At 45.9% G+C, this 19,564-nt stretch overlaps 2 protein-coding genes and 1 non-coding gene across 4 annotated transcripts; 1 reads left to right on the top strand and 2 right to left on the bottom strand.

Annotated features, from left to right (window-relative positions):
* Window positions 1-11: 11 nt before the first annotated feature.
* Window positions 12-8,010, bottom strand: LOC125727181 (ubiquitin carboxyl-terminal hydrolase 12-like). The gene is made up of 9 exons (XM_049003889.1): window positions 7,854-8,010; window positions 6,503-6,583; window positions 4,727-4,940; window positions 3,527-3,780; window positions 2,862-2,938; window positions 2,683-2,766; window positions 1,316-1,513; window positions 1,148-1,226; window positions 12-564 (listed from the first exon to the last, which is right to left on the bottom strand). Exons 1-9 carry the CDS (start codon window positions 7,899-7,901, stop codon window positions 463-465), a joined length of 1,137 nt encoding a protein of 378 aa, XP_048859846.1. The 5' UTR covers window positions 7,902-8,010; the 3' UTR covers window positions 12-462.
* On the top strand, window positions 7,135-15,868 carry LOC125727182 (ras-like protein family member 11A-like). Of its 2 annotated transcripts, XM_049003891.1 has the most exons (5): window positions 7,135-7,405; window positions 9,680-9,976; window positions 10,478-10,534; window positions 11,061-11,143; window positions 14,369-15,868. In XM_049003891.1, the coding sequence occupies exons 2-5, from the start codon at window positions 9,826-9,828 to the stop codon at window positions 14,840-14,842; spliced, it is 765 nt and encodes a 254-aa protein (XP_048859848.1). In that variant the 5' UTR covers window positions 7,135-7,405; window positions 9,680-9,825; the 3' UTR covers window positions 14,843-15,868. The 2 variants fall into 2 exon arrangements, with proteins under 2 accessions (XP_048859848.1, XP_048859847.1); XM_049003890.1 differs by lacking the exon at window positions 7,135-7,405 and having other exon boundaries at window positions 9,581-9,976.
* trnaw-cca (transfer RNA tryptophan (anticodon CCA)) lies at window positions 8,380-8,451 on the bottom strand. The gene has a single exon. It is a non-coding gene; the product is annotated as a tRNA-Trp (tRNA).
* Window positions 15,869-19,564: the final 3,696 nt, after the last annotated feature.

Here is a 19,564-nt window from a genome sequence, read left to right as displayed (position 1 = left end):
TGAAAGTGGAAGTGGCCGGCACACTGCAGACGTGGGCATGTTCGACATGTGCGTGTGTCCGCAGTTGGGATGACCGGCTCCCCTGCCTTGGCCGGCGCTACACTGCGTCTGCAGTGGACCCTCGTCGTGGCAATTAACCCAGTGCACACCTCCCAGTGTTGGTGCAGTTCACACACAAAGAGAAATGTTCCTCATGGGTATCCCTCGGTTTAACACCCAGTGCAGCCCTCGAGCAGCAGCCACACTGTAGAGCCCGTCTGAGCTCACAGCGGAGGGTGACGCAACAGGCCAACTACAAAATCCAGTGCAGGGCGTAGAGGCTCACCCTCTGGTCACCATCTCCCTGACTCAGAGGACCTGCACTGCTCCAGTGAGACGACCTGATCTCTGGCACTTACCCTGCACTGCACTGCACTGGCCCCAGAAGGAAGCAGTGTCCTGCCCGGTGGCCGCCACCATGCTTCAGTCTCTGGACTGATAGAAGAGGATGTAACCGGACTCGGAGTTCTTCGAGATGTCTGAAGTGAGTCCGTAGAACTCCTCGATGGCCTGGGCGTCGATTTTCTGTACAAGCGAGGGACGGCGGAACATGAGTGCGTGTGGGAGGGAAGGAGAACTCAAGGAGCTGGAGCTTGTTGCAACTAATCTGCACCAGATACCAAAAGCCATGTGCACACCCTCGTCATTTAATTTGAAGATCAATTTTAAAGAGTTCATAAGCTACAATTCTTTACTCAGCATTTCTGCGGGGAATACAAGATACACATTCATTATTACCTTGTTTGGTACATTTCTCACAAGAGGAGGCGGCATCTTAAGACCTGTCTGAATACTTAATGCCCAGTCTTTCGGGGCACCTCAATCTATAAGAGGATGTTCTACTGTACATCTGCCTATATCCACACAAAACCTCGTAAATCACCCAGAGACACAAGACCTGACTCCAAGTGACCAAGCTGCATGTTGCAGCCCGACCGTTTATAAACAGACATAAGAACATGGGACAGACTTTTCCATCACTCTGTACTGGGGGAAGATGTTTCTAATCCAAACATTTCCTCTCCGAGTCAATAACAACCTGAATTAAAAGCCCGTCTGCTTAGTACCACGCCAAGCAGAATCTCCGTGACACGATGGCCAGACGTACCTCCACGATGTCGTCATCAAACAGAAGCCAGAAGCCGTGGCTCTTCACGATGGTGATGTAGTGACCTCGGTTTGGCCCGCTGTCAAAAAGAGGACACAACCTCCATATTAGGTTCACGGGCAGGGAGAGGGCGGGGCTTAAGTGCGAGAGGTGGCGGAGGAAGCCCACCTGCCGCAGTGCACCACCACGGCCACCAGGTCGTAGAGGCGGTCGGGGTTGGTGGCGTCCCCCGACGTGTTGAAGAGCCGCAGCTCCAGCGGGAAGACGACGCGGTAGGACAGCTTGGTGTAGCGGTGCAGCTGGTCCATGTACTTGAACCTCTTCAGGTGCAGAGCTAGGATCATGGGCAGCTTCTTCACCCGCATCCTGGAGGTCAGAGGGCGGAACATTACAGACCACAAAACGTAGACCGACCGACCGCCGGTGCCACACAGACTGACCAACTGGCCGACCATCTGCCCGCGCCACAAAGACCACCCACTTGTCCACGGTGCACAGGCCAACCAACCGTCTGCTCATGCCACACAGACTAACCTACTGGCCACACCACACAGACCACCCACTTGTCCACGGTAGATATAGCGACCGACCATCTGCCTGTGCCACACAGACCGCCTGCCCGTGTCACACAGACTGAGAGACCCCCCACCCACTAACCATACAGCTCTGGAAAAAATTAAAAGACCACTTTATATTTATAAAAATAAAAAAAAATCTGCATTTTTAAATCCTGATTTAATCCTGGCTCAGCTGGCAAAAGGCTACACTAAGCAGCAGGTGTTTTCCAGGTTCAAAGTTACTAAGACAGCAGGACACAAGAACAAAGTGAAGCCGGAGACACTGAGAACGATTATAAATCAGCCAAGCAGAGGGCAGAGGCAACTGTCCAATGGCAGAGGTGAACGTTAACTTATCCGACAGTTTCTCATGAAACAGAGAATGACATCAGGTGACCTTGGAAATGGAATGGGAAACGGGCGAGAGGTGCACTGCTGGGATACTTCCTAAGAGGCTCCTAGAAGCAGGACCGAAGTCCCATAAAGCAAGGAAGAAGCTCTTCATCGATGAGAAGCACAGAAGAGCCAGGCGGCAGTTTGCGGAAAAATATATGAGTGAAACAAAGAAAAATGTGCTGTTTTCTAGAGCTGTAATTATGAAAAGGAACACAGGACAATAAAATATCCTCCAACACGGTAAGTTTAATAACAATGTATCACATCCTCTATGGCGAGGAAAATTCCCAGTATCAGCACTGGTCATCCTGTCGTGTGAAATGCTGAAACGGGTTTATGTCAAAACGCGGGAGGGGGAATATAGTCATTAATGAATGATCAATATGCAAATAGATCTGCTGTCCAATTTAGAAAGGGCCAAAAAAAACTCATGTATTTCTCCTTATTTTAAATACCCTTAACGGTGCCTTCAGGTATTTAACCTTTAAATTCTCTGGCGACTTGATGCCAGTGATAAAAACTGTTAATATTTCATTTCTGCCTTGAAAACTTTAAACTGTAAGCCAGGGCAGGCAGACTCACCTCTTCTGGGCTTCCTGTTTACTCCGACACTGCTCACAGTAGTACTTGTACTCGCTGCACAGCGTCTCTGTGTTGCTGAACCCTCTGCCCTCAGAGAAAAATAAGCAAAATAAAGCGGCATTCTGGGACCCAGCCACGTAGAGGCAACCCGCAGAGCTGACAGAGGGGCACACGCTCACCTGAGGCAGTGCGTGATGGAGGTGTTCTGCTCCACATCCACCGACAGATCGAGGAAGTCCTCATCTTTGCTGCTGACCTGCGGGAGGCGGGGCCACAAAAGTCACATGACCCCAACACCCAGAGGGCGTCGCTGCTAACGGTACAGCGACGGATCTCCTCGTTTATTTATGACTTAAAGCTGCAATAAGATTCACTTAGTTTTACCGGACCACTGTGCAGTTGTGCCCTTGAGAGGTAAAGTGGGCTATCCCACATTTTTGACCCCGGCCCCCTTTTTATTAAATATTTTCAATTGGATAAGTTGTTATTATCTAAGCCATACCTCTGTGCTGCCTATGATATATATCAATTGTAGGATATAGGCACACTGATTTTTTTTTATTTTATTTCAACTTTGGAGCTCATGTTCTCAAAACTTTGTTTTTGTGCGATAGCCCAATTTACCTCTCAAGGGCACAATTCTGAAATGACAAAGTTGCATAACAAGTTCCATAGCAGATACTATTTTTCCTATTTTTAATTCCTATTTTTAAGCCCAGCTCTCCAATTCCACCCAATATCTTTCAAAATCGAAATCCGTCAATTGTAGAATGGCGAGAGTGTTTGATTTCCATCTCCTCTCCGCCTCGCTCCCGCATCGCCACCTGACCTCCTCCCACCTCACCGCTTCGCAGTTGAGGCACCGGGTCTCATTGGTCAGCGTGCCCTGGAAGATCTCATGGACCCAGGTCTGCTGAGTTCTCTCTTGTTCCTCCGCCTCGGGGCCGTTCCCGCTGCCGCCCCCTCCGCCGTTGGACACCAGCTTGCCGTTCTGCTGCCTCTCCTGACTCTTCTCCTCCAGCAGGAGATCGGCGATGGTATTGAGCAAGTAGTTGAGGAACTCGTGCGCATCTTGCTGCATGTAATTGTCGAAGAGCTCTGGAGAAGGACGATGGGATTACCAGGGGCGACGAGGTATTTTTCTGACTACAACAGCCATCAAATGATAACGGAAATGTTAACGTAGCCAAACCCAAGGCCAAAGAAAGCAAAGCAGAGTTTAATTTTAGAACTGATTAATACTATGAGGTAATGTACAAAACAAACTGCACGCATGATTTCACACAGAGGGAGTTTGTAATGCAGGGGTGGGAAATCATCCATAAGGGGCTAGCGTGTGTGCAGGTTCCTGGGATAACCTTTAATACAGCTGTTAAAACCCAGGTGTGGGGACTCCTTGGCAAATTAGTCATCTAATCTAACCCAACAGCCCTTTCTGGATAAGACGGGCCACCCCTGTTGTAATGGAACAGATCTTTCTCTGAACTCTTCAGGTCTGTTAACAAAAAGACCATCTGAAATAATGCAAAAATGACAACCTGCTACCATTGTTACAAAATCTAAATGCTTAACCCACTGATTCTCAACCCATGGGTCGCGACCCAAATTTGGGTTGTGGCAAAGTCTGAAAGGGTCACGAGGCAGAGTTGGAAATGTAAGCATTTTAAAGCCAGGAAGCTCCTATGCTGATCCACGATCAGATTTCCCAGCCCCAATCCTAGAATGATCCTATATAAACGGGTCCCGGGTCAGCAAACGTTTAGCGCAAAACTCGTGAACACTCAACCAATCCAAGAAGCCAAACCAGACGCTTAATGTAAAATTCACTGGCACAACCAATCGGATTTGTGCAATAGGCATCGATTGGTGTAAACTGCAGAGTGCATCAGTGCGAAAAGGTTAAAAACCACTGGTTTAGCATACGCGCACCTTTCGTGTTCCAAAAAAAGTACCTTATAGATTGTAAACAGAACCCCCCCCCCCCCCCCCCGACACAGACAGCAGACACACACATCCTCCTTCACTCACACCCTGTTGATCTCACCGTTCTCTTTCCGCAGCCGGGAGATAAACTTCTTGGGCGGGATGACGCCCACCTTCTTCTTCTGCGTGGCAATGCTGTTGAACAGGTCGGCCAGGCAGGTGAGCAGGTTCTCCTTTCGCCGCGGCTGCATCTTGTAAGCCAGCACCTTCTCCCTGAACGGCCGGCAGAAGTACAGCGCCTGTAGCACTGAGTTGCAGTAGCAGGTGTTGCCGAACTGGAGCACAAGGGCAGACAAGAGAGAGAAACGTCATTAAGGGGAGACCAAAAGCAACTCATCTGGAATAACATGAGGGAATTAATAAAGGAGCGGAAAATAAAATAAACCAACGGCAGAAAACTCAGGCCATTTACACTTGGTTTTTAAATGTGTCCTAGGCAATTGGATCACAAGTGTTGAATACGAGTGTACAGGACCATCACTACGCATTGTGACCCGATCAGTCAAACCACTAGCTGAGGTGGACAGGGACGCGTTTGACCACAGTCTTTTGTAGTGTGAACGTTAATGCGACAATAACATTGTCAAATCATGACGAATAAAAACGATGAAAATATAACTGCATAAACACACAAGCCGAGCTTATAAGGGCAGGAAATTTAATTCGGAGACAATATGATGGATTACAGAAGGCTGGGGCATCCAGATGGTTAATAATGGAAGTCGTGTAAACAGTTTATTACCCAGTAATGTCTTGCATTAGGAGACGGGGATTTTTATAAGGCAGTTTCACTTTAATTTGTCTGTAGGTCACTACAGCGCGTCTAAAAATAAATCCTGGCTTTGGGGAGCAGCCTGTTCTCCGGTCCGGAGCTGGCAAACAATCTCAGTGCCATTCCAAGGGTCCCTGCACAGGGCACTCATTCTCTGCCTCACGACCACGCTAAGAATAAGCCAAAAAGAGGGAAAATCCGAAGTTCGAGGTCAAGGTCAAATATTCTGGCAACAGCGGGTCTGACTTTGCTCTTGGAATAAAGTCTATTGTGCAAGCTGGTTTTAATATACCTTAAACACACCAACGTATTATAAATGTGTGGCTGTAGCACACCAACACAAAGGTCTACAAGTGTGTGTGGACAAGGTCATGCATTAAGATAATCAAATCACAGAACGTGCACCACGTGCAGTTAAGATAAAGGTGACTAAAGCACTAAATGATTTAACCAGGTACTAAGATAATCCAGTGACATACTTTTTAAACATGGGATTGCTGCGGGGCAGCTTAACCTATATAATGTCTGAGGAACACTGGAAATATTTCGTGTTCAGTACCCACTAAATAAGCCCACAAAGGTAAAATAGAGAACAGTTCAGTACAGACGTAAAACAACTGGACTGGGAAACGACAAGAATATCTTTGTAAAGTAATTGATAAAGGAATAAGAGTTACTTTGAAGAGTTACTCATTTGCCAGTGGCTGCTTCCAAACAACAGGGAGAGAGCAGACAGCTCCGCATGGACCTGACGTGACAGCAGAGTCGGGAAAGACGGAAAGCCATCACGCATGTAAGCAAACACAGATGTGCATCCTCACACTTGTTTGTAACGGCACCCAATGCCCGTAAACACAAACTACTCAACGATGCCGACTTGTGAATTCTAAACAGCACCTAGAGCATCCCTAAATACAACCAACACTGCTATGATTTAAAATGATTTTACCATTTACCACTCAACTGATACCAATATTGCTCAATGTATGCACCCATTTCTTTTAGGGGTGGGACTAGAGAGGGGATTGCGCAAATAGAAATACAGCAGACTTGCATGACACTTACATTCACCAATCCAAAGTAATGTTCATTTACAGGAAACTGTTCTGGTCCAATCTCCTTCTCCAAAGCAGAGGCATTGGCGCCCTACATGACAAAAAAAATAATAATAAAAAATAAAGAAACAGCTTGTGTCAGGGGTAAGAAAAAGTTAAACCTTCACTGTCCCAGTAATATGAATCAAACAGAATAGCAGAAATCTTAACTGCTTCTGACATGACATTTTGGACGTAAGAGGAGATCATGTTACATGCAAGTTGCATTCTGTGTAGATATATAACCCACATCCAGCCCCGGGTCCTTTGCTGATGACGCAAAGTCACACGCAATCTGACATGCAGGACATGGCTGGAGAGCCTCCCGGCTGCCGTGGAGTCTGCTCTCCACACCAGGCAATCGGCAACCCCTGCATGCACACTCGGTCGATGCGGGGAAGTTGGGATTGCTCCGAAATGTCCCAAATCCTTGCTGCTTTTCAATAAATCACGTGACAATGCCTGCGGGCCAAGATAATATTCGAGCCAGACGTATTGGCCGACCGCTGCCAGGAAGAGAGGATGCAGGATTACTGTGCCTGTGATGTGATCCTTCAGCTGAAGAGCTCCGACGCTCAGCCAAACCGCAGAATTCAAGTGTCTTTAAAAAAAAGATACGTAGCATCTTACACGGCCCAAGGCACCCCTCCATTGTGCCCGTCCATATCGGGATCACACCGCATGTTCGGGCTATGCAAAGGTGTGAAACTGCTTGAGAGTTTAAACACCCCGCAAAAGACTGCAGGAGAGCCGGAGAGTAGCAGTCCCGAGAGTAGCAACCCCCGCACACTGCGTTCTACCAGAGGCTGGAGGGTAAAATAACGCTGGCGCTCAGGAGGGCATCGTACCACGCAAGCGACGGGCTTCATAAAAGGTGCACCAGGCCGCCTCAGCACGAAGGGGAAAGCGGGCCGCCGGAATACCGGAGTAGAAATGCGAACCTTTGCTTCAAAAACTCATAACCGGCATGTGCGGTTAGAGAGCCGGCAGTGCAGGCAGACGGTAGGCGCTTGCTAACCGCTAGCCGCTGGGGTAAGGTGGCCGGGCCGGCCCGTCCGCTGCTCGGCCCTGCAGCTGGTGCGTAACGAACACACTAAATACGCCTGACTTTAACGGTTTCCGCAATAATAATAAAAATAATAACAGTAAAAAAATTAAAAATAAAACTACAATAACGACGAGCGCAGGGGATGGGTTCACTTCCTGAAAGCGTCGCCCTCGGAGCCTCGCTTTGCCCCAGCCGCGGGCCCGCAAAGCGGCAGGGGCAACGCGGTCTCTGGTTCCCGGGGCTCTGCGCGCGGAGCGGCGTGAGAAGCGCTTACCATCGTACAAATCGAGGCGATCTTCCGGACTGTCATCAGTATTTCCATCCGTCCGCCGCCATATTGGACCGAACCCCCAGCTTAAACCGTGACAGCCGCAACGGCGGGAGTTCCGGGACGAAGTTCCCAGCGAAAACGAAAGCGGGGAGTGTCGCTGGGAGACGCGTCCGGCGCAGACGCCCTCACCACGCCCCCCCCCCCCCCCCCCCCCAACATCTCCAAATTACACCAAAATGCAATCTATATTACCTATTATGAATTACTTAATTGCATAACATTTATATGTTACTTTGCAATAATCCATATACGCTAAAATAGGCGTGAAAACACAGCAAGACAGTAATAAAACAAGAAAAATAATCCCAAAGTAGAATAAATGCAAGTAGAATTGACTGCTTTTATAGTTGGTGTACAGGGATGAGACGTTTCAATCATTACACCTCCGGCTATAAGGACGGTGTTGCTGCTTCAAATCATGGGATTAAAGTTAGGTACCGACCAAATAGAAGCAGTGCCCTATAAATAATGATCCCGACGTGATTCGAACACGCAACCTTCTGATCTGGAGTCAGACGCGCTACCGTTGCGCCACGAGATCAATTTCAGTTTACTGTATGAGGTCCAGATCTCAGATACAATACATACAAGAATGTTAGCGTTCATACAGGTCTGGTATAGTAAACACTCAAAAGAACGGAATAAAAAATTAGATCATGACTGCATGAATTAGTCTGGATATGGGTGGGGGTGGGGGGAGCAATATAATATGCTTTCGTTGAAGCCAAAATCTCTAAAGCAACGCCCCTGACCGTTACTGTAATAAAAGTGTATGCCAAATTAGTGGTTTAGTCGGTCAGTTCTGTGCTACTTTTCATTGTTATGAGGAGTTTTTTTTAATCAAACATTTTACATTGTTTCAAAATGGTTTCTAAGACTGTGAACCCGAACTTCAGGTTTTTATATGTTGCCTGTGTTATATTTGTAGATATGTTGTAGATAACTGAATGCTGTATGAAGACAAAATCTATATGCTATAATCGAAAAATGTATATAAAGTTTTGTGAAACGACGCGAAAAATTATAGCAATGGCATTTTTTTTCCAAAACATTTTCACATTATGAGATTGCGCACAGCGAACACTAGGTGGCCCCATTTCTGCAGTTTCGGATCAGGTCAGTTTTGGGATGGGTAGGTTACCTGCTTGAGCAAACCTCAGAATTAAGTTAATGCTTGATGGGGGACAGCCGAGGGCGTAAAGTGTAAATCAGTGAGCCACATTACTGTTGCATAATTAAATTAATGAATGTAGCCTAACGTGTAGAATCGGCCTCAAACTAGCATACCGCATTTAATAATTGGAGGTTTTGTTAAGGTGTAATATAGAATATCCATATTAAAACTATTTCGTTTAAACGGTTAATATTATAATGTTATTCTTACACATTTATTTAAACTATTAATAGTACTTTATGGACCATTTAAAATTTCAGTGATGTTTCAATTCAGTATTTCAAGTCCTAAGTGAATTCATCTAACATCTATATCAAACATCTGCTTAGAAAATGGTTGAAGTAAGCCTAGTAATAACGCAGAGTTTATAAATAGCGTTTCATTTGGGAAAATGCATATGGGGTATTTAAAATAAGCAGCATTCCCTGGGAGGTGAGCAGCGGAGGTCTGCTGTATCAGCATTTCTTATTAGTTATCATGCAGCTTCCTTGTCAGCGATCTCCTCTCGTATGCAGTCCCTCCTCGCTAAGGTTGACGCCTTAACCATTCAGTCTAAGCTAAGAATAATTCCAGTACTTTTTGCTTCTTTCCACAGTTTAGATGTTTTTCATCAGGACGAACGCTTTATGGACAAACGGCAGAGGGCTGCTTAAGTTATAAAGTATCTTTGACAGCCGGCTGACTTTTCGGCGCCCCGGGAAGCGGAGAAACCCCCGACTTAAACAGTACAGGCCGGGATAAATGGTTATTGCTGCCGACTGTACAAGAACAATGACCAGCGGTTCCAGTGGCTTTTTGCTAGTTCCCATACCGGAATATCCCGCGTTGGACCCCCAACCTTATAAAAACATCAAGATCGTTGTTTTGGGCGCAAGTAATGTCGGAAAAACAGGTAAAAGATGTGTTCATGCTGCAGTGAACTGGTCTCACATCTGTATTACAGCCGAATGCAGTTCATTTAATCCAGGACCGCAAGATAAACGATCATAGCTTTATAGTGGCATTTTCTACTTTATATACAGCATCATTACAACTTTTACATGAAGACGTTAGTCTCAACGGAGAACTCTGCCAAAACGCGTCGCCGCGCTTTTAATTGTCGCGAACAAAATTTATTTTTGGATATTTAACATTTAAGAAAGGATATTAACGAGATTCCTGACCATGTTCAATAGAAATTACAGAGATCTTTGGGGAGAGTACGGCAATTTCATTGGGCAAAATAAAACGGTTGCTGTAAATCGCATAACGCTGTTGAACAAAACACATTTATTTAAGACGGAGGCAAATGTAGGACTAGAATTTTTTTTATCTGACTGTGTATTTGTGTTTTTGTCTATTTATTTATTTGATTGATTGATTGATTGGATTATTTCGTTCCTTTCGTTCCCAGCACTGATAGTAAGATTTCTGACAAAGAGATTCATTGGGGATTATGAAGCAAACACAGGTTAGTTGGCTCTTTCAATAACCTATAAACAAGAGCATAACTTCAGGGACTGATTACGGACCGGGCCAGCGGGGCCGCTGCCCAGGGGCCCTTGGGGTGCAGGGGGCCCGTGGGGCCCCTAGCCCAAAACAATTTGCAATGCTTATCAACAATGTATTTTCGTTTGTCTATTTTAGAGGACCTACATTCTTTGATCCTCTGCCTACAAGGGCCCCTGACCCTATAGGGTGGGCGTTTGGCTGCCAAGGGCCCTTGAATTGTGGTGGTGGTGGGGGGGGCCCTCGCGAACGATTTGCCCAGGGGCCCACACAAGCCATAATCCGTCCCTGCATAACTTCTGGTTGAGCATTGGAGAGGGGGCTGGTTGAGGTCTCCACCTATTTAAGGGAGTTGTATTGCCCCCCCTCCTATACCTGTAAATATCCACTTCAAAGTGTGAGAGGAACATCATCCAAGCCAGCGTAATGTGAACTCAGAGATTCAGGTGACCTTTGTTGGATTTAATGTACTTTTATTATTATTTTAGGGGCTCTGTATTCAAGGACTGTGAATATAGATGGAGAACAAATGTCTCTACAAGTTCAAGACACCCCTTGTGTATCTCTGCAGGTAAACCCTTTACAGAGGCACACACATATACCCTCTCCTGGGAGCTCTTACCATCCAGCTGCTACAAGTTATTAAGTCTAACTATAAAATCAGCTTATTCACTAGAAAATATCTTTCTTCCATAAATGGCACATGTCCAGTAGTGTAGATTCTGATTGGTTGCTTTTGCAAGTCACTTGTTTATATACATTGATGTCACTGGCTAATAGTACAGACACATGATGCAAATGTGTTATGTTTATTTTTTTCCATAACTCGTTAATAACGTTTGTTTTTATTGGGTTGCCTATCAGGGTCGGCTCCCATCTGATCTTGCTCCTTTGTGAGCCTTCCATGTTCTGTCCAGTGCCCAAGTGTGTTCATGTTCACTGCATAGCTCACTGGGCTGAGTGTGCAGCTTGCACTTATCATGTCTCCAGTTGTGGGTTTGAGACTGGCCAAAAAACAGCCTGAACTGTTTCGTTTGTTCATTGTGTTTCAGATTTCTATAAAGTTTGTTAATGCTTCTTTGCTTCCCAGTTTTGGTTGGCCCTGCCTGTGTCTGATTTAGATTTTTTTCCCCTCTTTTACTACTATAGTCAGTTCTGTTATGTTCCCTTGTCTCCAGTGCTTCCCTGACTTGCTAATTGTTATAGTTGCTCGTGCTCATTTAGTGTTACCGCTTCCACCTGTTTCTCATTGTTCCTGTTCCTCTCCCGATTGGTTAATTGATTGTTAGTTGCACCTGTTCCTTGTTTGCCCTGGTGTTCCTTTGTATTTAAGTGCTTGCCTTTGTTTTACTCTTTCGTGAGTCTTTGTGAGAAGTCCTGCTCCCTGGTTTTCTAGTCCTGCTCCCTGGTTTTCTAGTCCTGCTCCCTGGTTTTCTAGTCCTGCTCCCTGGTTTTCTAGTCCTGCTCCCTGGTTTTCTAGTCCTGCTCCCTGGTTTTCTAGTCCTGCTCCCTGGTTTTCTAGTCCTGCTCCCTGGTTTTCTAGTCCTGCTCCCTGGTTTTCTAGTCCTGCTCCCTGGTTTTCTAGTCCTGCTCCCTGGTTTTCTAGTCCTGCTCCCTGGTTTTCTAGTCCTGCTCCCTGGTTTTCTAGTCCTGCTCCCTGGTTTTCTAGTCCTGCTCCCTGGTTTTCTAGTCCTGCTCCCTGGTTTTCTAGTCCTGCTCCCTGTCTAGCCTGGTTCCTTACTGGTTTCATTAGTGTGTTCTTATTTCTCCCAGTTTGTTTTTGACCTCTCATGGCCGGTTATTTAGTGACTTTCCCAGTGTGTGTGTTTCTTTTGGTTTCTTTACTAAGCCCCTTTTTCTTGGAGCCGTAAGTGGATCGTCACCCTTATTTCCCACCTCTGTCATGCCGTGCCGTAACAGAATGACCGGCTGCCTGCTAGTCAGAACAGCGAAGGAGCACGATGGGGCGGGGTCAGATGGGTGCCCATCCTGACAGTCACCCTTACTATGCAGTGTATTTTGGACAACATTCTTTTTGCAAATAAGTATATATTGTTATTTGTTTCACAGCTCAGACACCTGAATTGTGACAGTTTTAGCCTAGTTTCACAAAAGTCATCAACTTCTCTTGCTAATAACTAGTGGTGAGGAGTGCAGGCTGATTACAGCGTGTGGCTACAGTCACCACATGATGAACCACCTCGGGGGGGCTTAAGCCCGCTTAAAACCACTACGGCCGTCTTTCTCTTTAGTTGACCAGGCGGCTGCATTTCTGCTTAATTGACCAGGCGGCCGCACTTCCATCTCGCCCATTCAAGGGGGCTTACTTTTACTTGCCTGTGCAGCTCAGGCTGTGGGGGTTCCACTTGGGGGGGGTGAGCCCATGTGCAGCTGTGCGGCAGGTGACACCTCAGCTCCACACTCATTCCAGTGGAATGGAACAGTGCGAATATTTTCCAGTAACTGGAGAGCCAATGCTGCCACCAACCCCTGATTTTCTTCCTGAAAGTTGGAGGGTGTGTTTGGCTGGATGTAAATTTAATGTCATATTCAGGGTGAAGCAGTTGCAGGCCAAGCGCTCAGTGGGGGTTGGATCTCCTGGTATTCTCAGGATTTGAACAAGCAACCCTCCATGTTTCAGCACAGACCCCTAGCCTCAGAACCACCGCTCCACTGATAATAAATACCAGTTCTGCCATTAAAGGGGGGAATATTAGGATGATTCCAAGAGCCCCTGAATGACAAGACCCCATGTTAAAACATAATTGGATTGGTCTGAGTTGGGGCCCGTTATGATATCCCAACACGGGGCCCAAAATCTATAGCAGCGCCCCTTATCACTACATCTACTTCGGTATTATCAAAACTATTCCAGGTCTTGCATTCATTTCTATAAATTTTTTCCCCGAAAACAAATATTGCTCACATTCATTTTTAATGAATATTGTTTTGAAATATTTATCTACATTGCAATGTTCACCCTGTTTCCAAACTTAAAGATGAAGGTAAAGATGCATTTCCGTACAGGGCATGTACCTGCGCACTGGTATAGGCAAATCAGCTGACAAGAGTCTTTGGACCATGAAGCACAGGGAGCACATGCAAGCGCCAAACACATAAAAAAATGTCTAAGAAAAAGTTTAAAGGGCAAACCCGGGATTTTGAAGTTGTTTAGTTACATCTGTGTGCTTAGATCATAAATTAGACCCGGATCTGGCGGCCCCTAGTGGTGAAGCGAATCAGACACTATGAATCAATTAACAATATTGAATTAACAATTGAATTAACAATAATGAATCAATCACAATATTGCGGTTGCCAGCTTTGGTCATCTGACTGGAGTGAGATTTTCCATAAGAAACATGTCTGCCAACGCATTTACATGTATGTAGCAGTTTTATTACCTTGGCAATAGTGTGTAGGGTTTGCAAACTACCCCAACACTTCTATGTAGGTAATTTTAGGTTTATAATGGAATAATATAGTTTTGCCGTAAGATTTCTTGCGTGAGAGTCTGAAAGCATGAGTTTCATGCCAGACGCATCAGCCTTGGCAACCCTGGTATTTATTTGGTATGGGGCCAGGAATTATTTGAGCCCACTGGTGTCCGTGCGAGGGAATGGTGTGTGAGTGTACCCTGCGATGGGCTGGCCCCTCATCCTGGGTTGTTACTCATCGATGTTGACACATCCTTAAAATTTCTCCAGAAGTTCTGTCAGTGAACTGATGACATAGAGTGCTGCTGTACTACCCAGCTAGTGAGGTTAAAGGATTGTGACATGTGCTCCGCCCACAGCAGGTCGACGGGGAAGGCCTTATCTGTCAGGAGCAGATCAGTCACTCCGTCTGCTGGGCGGACGGCTACATGCTGGTGTTCTCCATCACAGACGACAGCAGCTACCGCACCATCCATCCTCTCTACCAGCTCGTGCGTCGCATTCACCCCAACGGCAACATTCCCATCGTCCTCGTGGGTAACAAGAGCGACCTGCTGCGTGCCAGGCAGGTGGCGGTGGAGGATGGCGAGACGCTGGCGGCGGAGCTGGGGGGCGCGTACTTCGAGGCCTCAGCCAGGGAGAACCATGAAGGGGTGCGTGAAGCCTTCCTGCACCTGTGCCAGGAGATAAGCCGGACTTTGCGAGGCGCCAATGGGGAGAAGCGGCGGGCAGGTCTTCACCAGGGCAGGCCCAGGTCGCCCAACATGCAGGAACTTAAGAGGAGGTTCAGGCAGGCTCTCTCCTCCAAGGTCAAGTCTGCTTCTGTTCTGTGAGGTACAGCAGACACCCCCGAGAGACACACCAACACGGGACAAACTTCCAAGTGCCCCATCAGCGGGTGGCTTAGGGCACATCTGGCGGAGCAACACACCAAGGAGTCCCTCAGGAAGAAAGATTCCTATTCCACTTGTTTTAATCTAACTTCTCATCCATCAAAAGGAGGAAATCCCACCAGCTATGGTTCCTGTTAGCAATCAGTAACCTTTGATTATGCATTATTTATCTGTCGAGGTACCCAAAGATCATTACTAAAAGGATATTTATTGAAAGGTATATTAAAAGCTTATTCCAGCCCCAAAGTATTTAATTATACCCATACATCTGTTGTTCAACAAAATCTCGTTGATGGTCATTTACAAGCAATATGCATGTACTGAGGTATAGTTAATTATAAGTGTAGCTATATTTGAGAATAAAAATGGTAGCAACGGATATATTCATCATCGACAAACATGTTTATCAGAATCAGGATTAATGTTTCCCTGGAACAAAGATACAAAAGAATTTATGATGATAACGTAATTCCAATAAATCATCTGTGTATTGCTTATAATGTCATCTTTCTGTGTCCCGGTGCACTGTCCCTGGGCTTAACTTCCTCCTCAAGATCAGCCTTCAGATCTGCTGCCAGGAGAATTACTCTCTCTTAGTCCCGACTTCAGTCTCCCTCCAGAAGTACAGACATTGATAAGTGACAGAAACGTCACAGTTTTCAGTCCTTGGCTGCTCACCTGTTTCATTTAGATCCTCTCATAAACGTTTCTTCTTTATTTTCCTTCCTGTTAGAGCTTCCAGTGCAGCTTGATGGTTTTTTTTTGAGAAAAATTTGTAGTCTGAAGAAGCTGACCGGCTGCAATGAAGAAGTCAGCCAAAGCTTGCAGTCTTGATTATAGGGAAACTGAACTTTTTTATATAACATTCACCGTCTTTGATCCAGTAGGAATGTACATGCACTATATTGCCAAAAGTATTTTGACACCCTGGCAAATCATTGAATTCAGCTGTTCCAATCGCTTCCATAGCCACAGGTGTATAAAATCAAGCACCTATGGCATGCAGACTGCTTCTACAAACATTTGCGAAAGAAAGGGGCGCTCTCGGGAGCTCAGTGAATTCAGGTGTGGTACCGTGATAGGATGCCACCTGTGCAATAAGTCCATTTGTAAAATTTCCTTGCTACTAAATATTCCACAGTCAACTGTTAGTGGTATTATAACAAAATGGAAGCAATTGGGAGCAACAGCAAGTCAGCCATGAAGTGGTAGGTCATGTAAAATCACAGAGCGGGGACAACGCATGCTGAGGCGCACAGTGTGCACAGTTGTCAACTGTCTGCAGAGTCAATAGCTACAGACCTCCAAACTTAATGTGGCCTTCAGATTAGCTGAAGAACAGTGCGTGGAGAACTTCATGGAATGGATTTCCATGGCCGAGCAGCTGCATCCAAACCTTACATTTCCAAGTACAATGCAAAGCGTTGGATGCCGTGGTGTAAAGCACGCCGCCACTGGATTCTACAGCAGTGGAGACATGTTCTCTGGAGTGGCGAATTACACTTCTCTGTCTGGCAATCTGATGGATGAGTCTGGGTTTGGCGGTTGCCAGGAGAACGGTACTTCCAGGAGAACTGCATTGTGCCAAGTGTAAAGTTTGGTGGAGGGGGGATTGTGGTGCGGGGTTGTTTTTCATGGGTTGGGCTTTACCCCTTAGTTCCAGTGAAAGGAACTCTTAATGGTGCAGCATTCAAAGCCATTTTGGACATTTTTATGCTCCTAACTTTGTGGGAACAGTTTGTGGACGGCCCCTTCCTGTTCCAATGAGCACCAGTGCACAAAGCAAGGTCCATAAGGACATGGATGAGCGAGTCTGGTGTGGAGGAACTTGACTGGCCTGCACAGAGCTCTCACCTCTACCAGATAGAACACCTTTGGGATGGATTAGAGTGGAGACTGCGAGCCAGGCCTTCTCATCCAACATCAGTGCCTGACCTCACAAATGCTTTCCTGGAAGAATGGTCAAAAATTCCCATAAACACACTCCTGAACCTTGTGGACAGCCTTCCCAGAAGAGCCGAAGCTGTTATAGCTGTAAAGGGTGGATCAACTCCATATTAAAGTCTATGTATTAAGAATGGGATGTCATTAAAGTTCATGTGCGTGTAAAGGCAGCTGTCCCAGTACTTTTGGCAATATAGTGTATTTGTGTTGCATAACACTCCCTTTGTGAAACTGGTTTGTGTTGCATCAGCATGTGGGTAATTGCTGGTAGCTGTTCGTTTCTTGCAGCTTCCAAGAAGTAGTTAAATATCTTCTGCATTTGTGTTCATGCTTGCAGTGCAGTTTCCTGGAACCATTCTTATAATGTATAATCCATTCATGTCTGAATGCCATTTTTTAGAAATAAAAGATACATCATTTTTCAAATAATAAACACTCTTAATGCTTTACTTGTCATGCAGAGACCTTGGCCTGTTGGTTGTGTGGCCTGCATATCTGTCCTAGCTAGGAGACGTAAAGATTTGAGCCCCACCATGTGCTCTCCCTTGTGGAGCGGAATCCATGTTATCTTCTAACACAATTTCTTTAGTGCGTTATATTGAAATCAGAGGTGGAAAGTTCAGCTTCAGAAAGCTTCGACTGAGTAGAAAGAATCGCAGTCACGGAGTACTCAACTGGATGGTTGGAGCAAAACTTTGGTCCAGATTCGTACTTTCTGGACCCAAACTTTCCACCTCTGATTAAATCCCTGTGGGGATAGTTATTTCTGAAATAATGTTGTTTGTGAGCTTGCTAAAGAAAAGGGGCTTTCAGCCAAGGGGTTATTCAGGCAGTAAAAACAAAGATAACTGTGCTAATGACCTTACAAGGCACAGCTGTTCCATGACCTGCAGTGTACTTATCACTTGTCATTTTTTAAAGAACCCAGTTAAGCCAACAGCAAATGTAGGGACTGGGATAGTAATTGATGCTACTCTGTTAATCACAGAGTCTTCAAGCCAGGCTCTGGTTTGATTCGCTCTAGGTTATTCTATTCAGTGAAGTATGGCTTCGCATTTGAATTTATACATTACAAAGCATTGTTTCCTGTGGACTTTAGGTCAATTAGATTAAGCATTAAAATTAGTAGAATATGTATGACAGACAAGATCTCGGTTAGAACACGGTTTGCAGTGGTTACAGTATGAAGCTGAACTTTTCGTTCTCACAGTTCTTGACAGTGTACACTTCTAAATGCCATAAAATAACAATAAACCTCAATATTTTTGTCCTTCAATCAGCCCTGTAGTGTTACAGCATGTTTACATAATGCATTCTTGGTCTTTTACACCAGACCAGTTTTCTTCCATGACCTCTAGTTGATTCCAATCTTGTGTCAGAATTGATATTGCTGGTCTGCAATTCCGCCCCCCCCCCCCCCCCCCCCATCAGTTAACTGGAAGGCAGGAAGTTCTTCCAGTGAATATGCCAAACCAATCACAAGGCACCGTGAGTCACATGATGGCATGCTTCGACTCGATTGGAGGAACGGGATCTCAAGCTGATGCTGACCTATCAGATGCAGAGGGGGTGCGTATCCGGAAGCCAGATGAGACGTCAGCAGACCTGAACCCTCTTTCTCATGGCTGAATGCTGGCAGCTATCCGTCATGCTCAGAGACCGAAATAGTTCAGATTACGTCTATGATCTGACTTACAGTATAGGAAGCATCCTGAGCAGAGATACATGCGCTTCACCTGCTACCACACACAGGCGTCCGTACACTTTTTGAATGTATTTTTGTTCCGTCTAATATGTTATACTGTTGTCGTTCTGGCCCTTTAAGGTTGTTGGTTCAAATCCTGCCTCTGCTGTGTGTCTGGGGGGGGGGTATGTATGTATAACACTGAGGGGACCAAATGTCCCCACAATCTGAGAAAAACCTGCTATTTTGACATTTAGGGGACCACCCATAGTACCCATGAAAATCTGTAACTGCAGTCAAACTAAAAAGGCTGGGTGGGGGTTAAGGTCGTCATGTTGGGATTAGGGTTATGCTCATGGAAATGAATGGAGAGTCCCTAGAAAAATATGAAATTGTGGACTGTGTTTGTGTGTGTGTCTGTGTGTGTGTGCGCGCACGTGTGTGTGTGTGCGCGCGCGCATGTGCGTAGTTTCCGCATTTTCCCTGTGTCATATGGATTATCATCATCATCATCAACCACAGAAAGCCAAGGCCCATTGGGGGGAGGGGGGGTTGGGTTCCAGACAGTAGATTTTGCCGCCCGGGGGGGGGTTGATCACACGGTGTGGATTACCAGAGTGCACCGTTTCAGTGCCCCTGAGATAGACTGTGTCCCCTGTAAGGCTTTGGCATCCCTTGCTATTTGTGAAATGTATAGTCCAGGCTCTCGAATTCTTATGCAGAAGATTTCCACGTTTCCACACTTGTCGATATCGTGACTTTATGGAATTTGCCGTGGTGAGATGAATAAGGACACTTTATTCTTTAGGCAGATTTGGGAATATGGAAACAGGAACTGCAGCATCTGGTTTTTATTTCTATTTAAGAGAAATGACCAACTTATCAAAGGTAGGATGTTCTCTTCCGAGGGGTGTGGTGCAGACTGACAACAAAAACCAGCCCGGGAATTTGCTGTCCGGGGGCCCCTATTTCATATTTAACCACCAACCAGAGGTGGTGGTGGGGGAGAGATGGTATATTTTCGTTCCCCTTGG

The sequence above is a fragment of the Brienomyrus brachyistius genome, unplaced genomic scaffold (assembly GCF_023856365.1).
Source record: "Brienomyrus brachyistius isolate T26 unplaced genomic scaffold, BBRACH_0.4 scaffold90, whole genome shotgun sequence".
Taxonomy (NCBI): domain Eukaryota; kingdom Metazoa; phylum Chordata; class Actinopteri; order Osteoglossiformes; family Mormyridae; genus Brienomyrus; species Brienomyrus brachyistius.
Note: the sequence above shows the minus strand (reverse complement) of the source record. Positions and strands in the feature narration are given on the sequence as shown.